The sequence below is a fragment of the Oncorhynchus nerka genome, unplaced genomic scaffold (assembly GCF_034236695.1).
Source record: "Oncorhynchus nerka isolate Pitt River unplaced genomic scaffold, Oner_Uvic_2.0 unplaced_scaffold_2090, whole genome shotgun sequence".
NCBI lineage: Eukaryota > Metazoa > Chordata > Actinopteri > Salmoniformes > Salmonidae > Oncorhynchus > Oncorhynchus nerka.
Window position 1 is genome coordinate 26848 of NW_027039235.1, and position 7717 is coordinate 34564.

Consider the following 7717-nt stretch of genomic DNA (forward strand, 5'->3'; position numbering starts at 1 on the left):
TGGTAGCAGCCAGGGACTACAGTTAGGTCTTGGGGGTTGGTTAATAGGGACTGGTAGCAGGGACTACAGTTAGGTCTTGGGGGTTGGTTAATAGGGACTGGTAGCAGGGACTACAGTTAGGTCTTGGGGGTTGGTTAATAGGGACTGGTAGCAGGGACTACAGTTAGGTCTTGGGGGTTGGTTAATAGGGACTGGTAGCAGGGACTACAGTTAGGTCTTGGGGGTTGGTTAATAAGGACTGGTAGCAGCCAGGGACTACAGTTAATAGCCCTGATGTTGTCAAGCCAAACAATCACGATTATGAACATATAATGTTACTCGTGCTTTGACTTTTCCAGGTGTGCGGGAAGTCGTTCAACAGAATGTACAACCTGCTGGGTCACATGCACCTCCACGCCGGCTCCAAACCCTTCAAGTGTCCTTACTGCTCCTCCAAGTTTAACCTGAAGGGGAACCTCAGCCGACACATGAAGGTCAAACACGGCATGGACATCTCACCTGACGGACAAGGTAGGGCTTGACCCCTAACCCTTTACCCCTAACCCTTTACCCCTAACCCTTTACCCTAACCCTTTACCCCTAACCCTTTACCCCTAACCCTTTACCCCTAACCCTTTACCCCTAACTCTTTACCCTTTACCCCTAACCCTTTACCCCTAACCCTTTACCCCTAACCCTTTACCCTAAGACCTAACCCTTTACCCCTAACCCTTTACCCTAAGAACAAACCCTTTACTCCTAACCACTGATGAATATCTCCCCTGATGGACAAGGTAAGGCTTCATCCCTAACCCGTTACACTAACCAAGCATGAACATCTCCCCTGACGGACAAGGTAGGGCTTTATCCCTAACCCTTTACCCTAACCCAGCATGAACATCTCCCCTGATGGACAAGGTAGGGCTTTACTCTCCTTCCTCTCATCTCACGATCCATCACTTATTTATTCAGCCACCTAACTACCATTCCTGTAGCCTTCTTATTGTAGGCTTAGTGTTAGTAACAGTCAATGAGCAGCCTGACTTGGTGGTTGTATATCCTGTTTGTTAAAACTTTGTTTGTGATCCAGTTGGTTCTACCACTGTGTTCTGGGTTGGTTCTACCACTGTTCTGGGTTGGTTCAACCACTGGGTTAGGGTTGGTTCAACCACTGTGTTCAGGGTTGGGATTAGGGTTTGTTCTACCACTGTGTTCTGGGTTGGGGTTAGGGTTGGTTCTACCACTGTGTTCTGGGTTTGTTCAACCTCTGGGTTGGGGTTAGGGTTGGTCCTACCACTGTGTTCTAGGTTTGTTCAACCACTGGGTTCTGGATTGGGGTTGGGGTTGGTCCTACCACTGTGTTCTGGGTTTGTTCAACCTCTGGGTTGGGGTTAGTGTTGGTTACATTACATTACATTTAAGTCATTTAGCAGACGCTCTTATCCAGAGCAACTTACAAATTGGTTCTACCACTGTGTTCTGGGTTTGTTCAACCACTGTTCTGGGTTGGGGTTGGTTCTACCACTGTTCTGGGTTAGGGTTTGTTCAACCACTGTGTTCTGGGTTGGGATTAGGGTTGGTTCTACCACTGTTCTGGGTTGGGGTTGGTTCAACCACTGTGTTCTGGGTTGGTTCAACCACTGTGTTCTGGGTTGGGGTTGGTTCTACCACTGTGTTCTGGGTTGGGGTTGGTTCTACCACTGTGTTCTGGGTTGGGGTTGGTTCAACCACTGTGTTCTGGGTTGGGGTTGGTTCAACCACTGTGTTCTGGGTTGGTTCAACCACTGTGTTCTGGGTTGGTTCAACCACTGTGTTCTGGGTTGGTTCTACCACTGTGTTCTGGGTCGGGGTTGGGGTTGGTTCAACCACTGTGTTCTGGGTCGGGGTTGGGGTTGGTTCAACCACTGTGTTCTGGGTTGGTTCAACCACTGTGTTCTGGGTTGGGGTTGGTTCTACCACTGTGTTCTGGGTTGGGGTTGGTTCTACCACTGTGTTCTGGGTCGGGGTTGGGGTTGGTTCAACCACTGTGTTCTGGGTTGGTTCAACCACTGTGTTCTGGGTTGGGGTTGGTTCTACCACTGTGTTATGGGTCGGGGTTGGGGTTGGTTCAACCACTGTACTCTCCCTAACAGCCCTGTTTCTCTGTGTGTTCCCAGATGCTCTTCCTGGGATGGAGGGCCAGGGCCACTATGAGGAGGACAACTTTGACTTTGGGACCTCAGGGCAAACAACAACATGGATAATGGAGGCTCCCAGAACCTCACCAAGCTCACCACGGCCAACATGGACGACATGGACAACTATTACAACTTTGGGAAGGATACAGCTAACTACAACACGTCTTGAGCAGCAGGAGAATAGTGTTAATGGACTACAGACCATTAGACACCATGGATTAATGGAGAAGAGACCATGGGTTATTGGTGGACTAACTGCAGACCATGGGTTATTGGTGGACTAACTACAGACCATGGGTTATTGGTGGACTAACTACAGACCATGGGTTATTGGTGGACTAACTTCAGACCATGGGTTATTGGTGGACTAACTACAGACCATGGGTTATTGGTGGACTAACTACAGACCATGGGTTATTGGTGGACTAACTACAGACCATGGGTTATTGGTGGACTAACTACAGACCATGGGTTATTGGTGGACTAACTACAGACCATGGGAAAACAGAAAGGAAAATGCCACACTGCTGCTCCCAGCTGATATTTATTTATAACGTTTCCACCCTTAGGTCTTCATCAGGTATCCAGGACCTAATGGTGGAAACATTGTTATAAATAAATATCCGGGAGCACGAGCAGCAGTGTGGCGTTTTCCTTTCTGTTTTCCATGAGTTTACCTAGAACTCCAGCACCTGTGGAAAGTACCTGGATGTGTGTATGTTCTTCAGCTTTTGTTAATGGAGAGGAGACCATGGGTGGGGAACAGACAACATGGCTGCCGTGCTGTGGCAGAGAGAGAGACTGGGTTAGGGCGTGCTGTGGCAGAGAGAGAGACTGGGTTAGGGCGTGCTGTGGCAGAGAGACTGGGTTAGGGCGTGCTGTGGCAGAGAGAGAGACTGGGTTAGGGTGTGCTGTGGCAGAGAGAGAGACTGGGTTAGGGCGTGCTGTGGCAGTGAGAGAGACTGGGTTAGGGCGTGCTGTGGCAGTGAGAGAGACTGGGTTAGGGCGTGCTGTGGCAGTGAGAGAGACTGGGTTAGGGCGTGCTGTGGCAGAGAGACTGGGTTAGGGCGTGCTGTGGCAGAGAGACTGGGTTAGGGCGTGCTGTGGCAGAGAGAGACTGGGTTAGGGCGTGCTGTGGCAGAGAGAGAGACTGGGTTAGGGCGTGCTGTGGCAGAGAGAGAGACTGGGTTAGGGCGTGCTGTGGCAGAGAGAGAGACTGGGTTAGGGCGTGCTGTGGCAGAGAGACTGGGTTAGGCGTGCTGTGAGACTGGGTTAGGGGCGTGCTGTGGCAGAGAGAGAGACTGGGTTAGGGCGTGCTGTGGCAGAGAGAGAGACTGGGTTAGGGCGTGCTGTGGCAGAGAGAGAGACTGGGTTAGGGCGTGCTGTGGCAGAGAGACTGGGTTAGGGCGTGCTGTGGCAGAGAGACTGGGTTAGGGCGTGCTGTGGCAGAGAGACTGGGTTAGGGCGTGCTGTGGCAGAGAGAGAGACTGGGTTAGGGTGTGCTGTGGCAGAGAGACTGGGTTAGGGCGTGCTGTGGCAGAGAGACTGGGTTAGGGCGTGCTGTGGCAGAGAGACTGGGTTAGGGCGTGCTGTGGCAGAGAGACTGGGTTAGGGCGTGCTGTGGCAGAGAGACTGGGTTAGGGCGTGCTGTGGCAGAGAGAGAGACTGGGTTAGGGCGTACTGTGGCAGAGAGAGAGACTGGGTTAGGGGCGTGCAGGCAGAGAGACTGGGTTAGGGCGTGCTGTGGCAGAGAGACTGGGTTAGGGCGTGCTGTGGCAGAGAGACTGGGTTAGGGTGTGCTGTGGCAGAGAGAGAGACTGGGTTAGGGCGTGCTGTGGCAGAGAGAGAGACTGGGTTAGGGCGTGCTGTGGCAGAGAGAGAGACTGGGTTAGGGCGTGCTGTGGCAGAGAGACTGGGTTAGGGCGTGCTGTGGCAGAGAGAGACTGGGTTAGGGCGTGCTGTGGCAGAGAGACTGGGTTAGGGCGTGCTGTGGCAGAGAGACTGGGTTAGGGCGTGCTGTGGCAGTGAGACACAGGGAGGGGGTTCATGGACTCTTTAAGAACCAGAACTGACCTGTCCTGATGGAGGGGCAGGACATGCACTTCAACAGCCAATTCGCTCCACCCATCTCTGATAGAAGTGACTCTGAGACTGACGATTGGGTCTAGAAGTCCTTTGGTATATTCTACCAGACATGATTGGTCTAAAGTCCTTTGGGATATTCTACCAGACATGATTGGTCTAGAAGTCTTTGGGATATTCTACCAGACATGATTGGTCTAGAAGTCTTTGGGATATTCTACCAGACATGATTGGTCTAGAAGTCTTTGGGATATTCTACCAGACATGATTGGTCTAGAAGTCCTTTGGGATAATCTACCAGACATGATTGGTATAGAAGTCCTTTGGGATATTCTACCAGACATGATTGGTCTAGAAGTCTTTGGGATATTCTACCAGACATGATTGGTCTAGAAGTCCTTTGGGATAATCTACCAGACATGATTGGTCTAGAAGTCTTTGGGATATTCTACCAGACATGATTGGTCTAGAAGTCTTTGGGATATTCTACCAGACATGATTGGTCTAGAAGTCTTTGGGATATTCTACCAGACATGATTGGTCTAGAAGTCTTTGGGATATTCTACCAGACATGATTGGTCTAGAAGTCTTTGGGATATTCTACCAGACATGATTGGTCTAGAAGTCTTTGGGATATTCTACCAGACATGATTGGTCTAGAAGCCATTTGGGATAATCTACCAGACATGATTAGTCTAGAAGTCTTTGGGATATTCTACCAGACATGATTGGTCTAGAAGTCCTTTGGGATGATCTACCAGACATGATTGGTCTAGAAGTCCTTTGGGATGATCTACCAGACATGATTGGTCTAGAAGTCCTTTGGGATGATCTACCAGACATGATTGGTCTAGAAGTCCTTTGGGATATTCTACCAGACATGATTGGTCTAAAAGTCCTTGGGATATTCTACCAGACATGATTGGTCTAAAAGTCCTTGGGATATTCTACCAGACATGATTGGTCTGGAAGTCTTTGGGATATTCTACCAGACATGATTGGTCTGGAAGTCTTTGGGATATTCTACCAGACATGATTGGTCTAGAAGTCCTTGGGATATTCTACCAGACATGATTGGTCTAAAAGTCCTTGGGATATTCTACCAGACATGATTGGTCTGGAAGTCTTTGGGATATTCTACCAGACATGATTGGTCTAGAAGTCCTTGGTATATTCTATCAGACATATAGTGACAGATCTAAACTCTGATAAGTTGTGGTATGGAACTGTATCAGCACTCAGAAATCAGTTTTACACAGAAACATCTTACCTGCCATGGAATCATTCACCAATCAGTATGTTTTGACAGAAGGCCGTGCCAGATGCAGTATAACTCTGATCTTAGATCCAACTAGACACACTGTATACAGCGCCTTCAGAAAGTCTTCACACCCCTGGACTTTTTACACATGTTGTGTTACAGCCTGAATTTAAAATGGATTCAATGTCACTGGCCTACACACAGTAATACCCCATAATGTCAAGGTGAATTTATGTTTGTAGAATGTTTTATGAGAAGCTGAAATGTCTTGAATCAGTAAGTATTCAATCCCTTTATTATGGCCAGCCTAAATAAGTTCAGGAATACAAATTTGCTTACCAAGTTGCATGGACTCAGTCTGTGTGCAATAATACTGTTTAGCATGTTTCTTGAATGACTACCTTATCTCTGTACCCCACACAAGCAGATAATTGTAAGGTCTCTCAGTCGAGCAGTGAATTTCAAACACAGATTCAACCACAAAGACCAGAGAGGTTTTCCAATGCCTTGCAAAGAAGGGCACCTATTGGTAGATGGGTAAAATAAAAAAGCAGACATTGATTATCTCTTTGAGCAGGGTGAAGTTTTTAATTACACTTTGGATAGCATATCAATATACCAAGTCACTACAAAGATGCAGGTGTCCTTCCTAACTCAGTTGCAGGAGAGGAAGGAAATCGCTCAGGGATTTCACCATGTGGCCAATGGTGACTTTAAAACAGTTAGAGTTTAATGGCTGTGATAGAAAACTGAGGATGGATCAACAACATTGTAGTTACTCCACAATACTAACTTCAATGACAGAGTGAAAAGAAGGACGCCTCTACAGAATACAAATATTCTAAAACATGCATCCTTTTGTTAGGCACTAAAGTAATACTACAAAAAATATGTCAAAGAAATTAACACTTTGTATTCAGGACATAAAGTTATGTTTGGGGCACATCAATACAACACATCACTGAGTACCACCCTCCATATTTTTAAGCATGGTGGTGACTGCATCATGTTATGGGTGTGCTTTTCATCATTAAGGACTGGGGAGGTTTTCAGGATAAAAAAGAACCGAATGGAGCTAAGCACAGACAAAATCCTAGAGGAAGACCTGGTTCAGTCTGCTTTCCAACAGACACTGGAGATGAATTCACCTTTCAGCAGGACAAAAACTTAAAATACAAGGCCAAATATACACTGAACAAAAATATAAACGCAACATGCTACAATTTCAAAGATTCTACTGAGTTACAGGTCATAAGGAAATCAGTCAATTGAAATAAATTCATTAGACCCTAATCTATAGATTTCACATGACTTGAAATACAGATATGCATCTGTTGGGCACAGATACCTTAACAAAAAGGTATGTGCATGGATCAGAAAACCAGTCAGTATCTTTTTTTTACCCTTATTTAACTAGGCAAGTCCGTTAAGGGCAAATTCTTATTTTCAATGACGGCCTAGGAACAGTGGGTTAACTGCCTGTTCAGGGGCAGAACATCCCCTTGCATAGAGTTGATAAGGCTGTTAATTATGACCTGTGGAATGTTGTGCCACTCCTCTTCAATGGCTGTGTGCAGTTGCTGGATATTGGCAGGAACTGGAACACACTGTCATACACGTTGATACAGAGCATCCCAAACATGCTCAATTAGTGACATGTCTGGTGAGTATGCAGGCCATGGAAGAACTGGGACATTTTCAGCTTCCAGGAATTGTGTTCAGATCCATGTGACATGGGCCCGTGCATTATCATACTGAAACATGAGGTGATGGCAGTGGATGAATGGCACGCCAATGGGCCTCAGGATCTCATCACGGTATCTCTGTGCATTCAAATTGCCATCGATAAAATGCAGTTGTGTTCATTATCCATAGTTTATGCCTGCCCATACCATAACCCCACCGCCACCATGGGGTACTCTGTTCATCAGCAAACCTCTCGTACACTCGACGCCATACACACTGTCTGCTATCTGCCCGGGACAGTTGAAACTGGGATTAATCCATGAAGAGCACACTTCTCTAGCGTGCCAGTGACAATTGAAGGTGAGCATTTTCCCACTGAAGATGGTTACGACGCCGAACACGCAGATGAGCTTCCCTGAGACAGTTTTTGACAGTTTGTGCAGAAATTCTTCGGTTGTGCAAACCCACAGTTTCATCAGCTGTCCAGCTGGCTGGTCTCAGACAATTCTGCAGGTGAAGAAGCTGGTTATGG

At 47.3% G+C, this 7717-nt stretch overlaps 1 protein-coding gene across 1 annotated transcript; it reads left to right on the top strand.

The window, feature by feature from the left end:
• Window positions 1–241: 241 nt before the first annotated feature.
• On the top strand, window positions 242–3405 carry LOC135567404 (zinc finger protein 398-like). The gene is made up of 2 exons (XM_065014802.1): window positions 242–510; window positions 2136–3405. The coding sequence occupies exons 1-2, from the start codon at window positions 363–365 to the stop codon at window positions 2438–2440; spliced, it is 453 nt and encodes a 150-aa protein (XP_064870874.1). The 5' UTR covers window positions 242–362; the 3' UTR covers window positions 2441–3405.
• Window positions 3406–7717: the final 4312 nt, after the last annotated feature.

What these genes read in the sequence shown, in the direction of transcription:
- LOC135567404 (XM_065014802.1), top strand. Translation starts at nt 363, where the DNA reads ATGTACAACCTGCTGGGTCACATGCACCTCCACGCCGGCTCCAAACCC. An exon ending in CATCTCACCTGACGGACAAG is followed by an intron (nt 511 to 2,135) that starts GTAGGGCTTGAC and finishes GTGTGTTCCCAG; the next exon opens with ATGCTCTTCCTGGGATGGAG.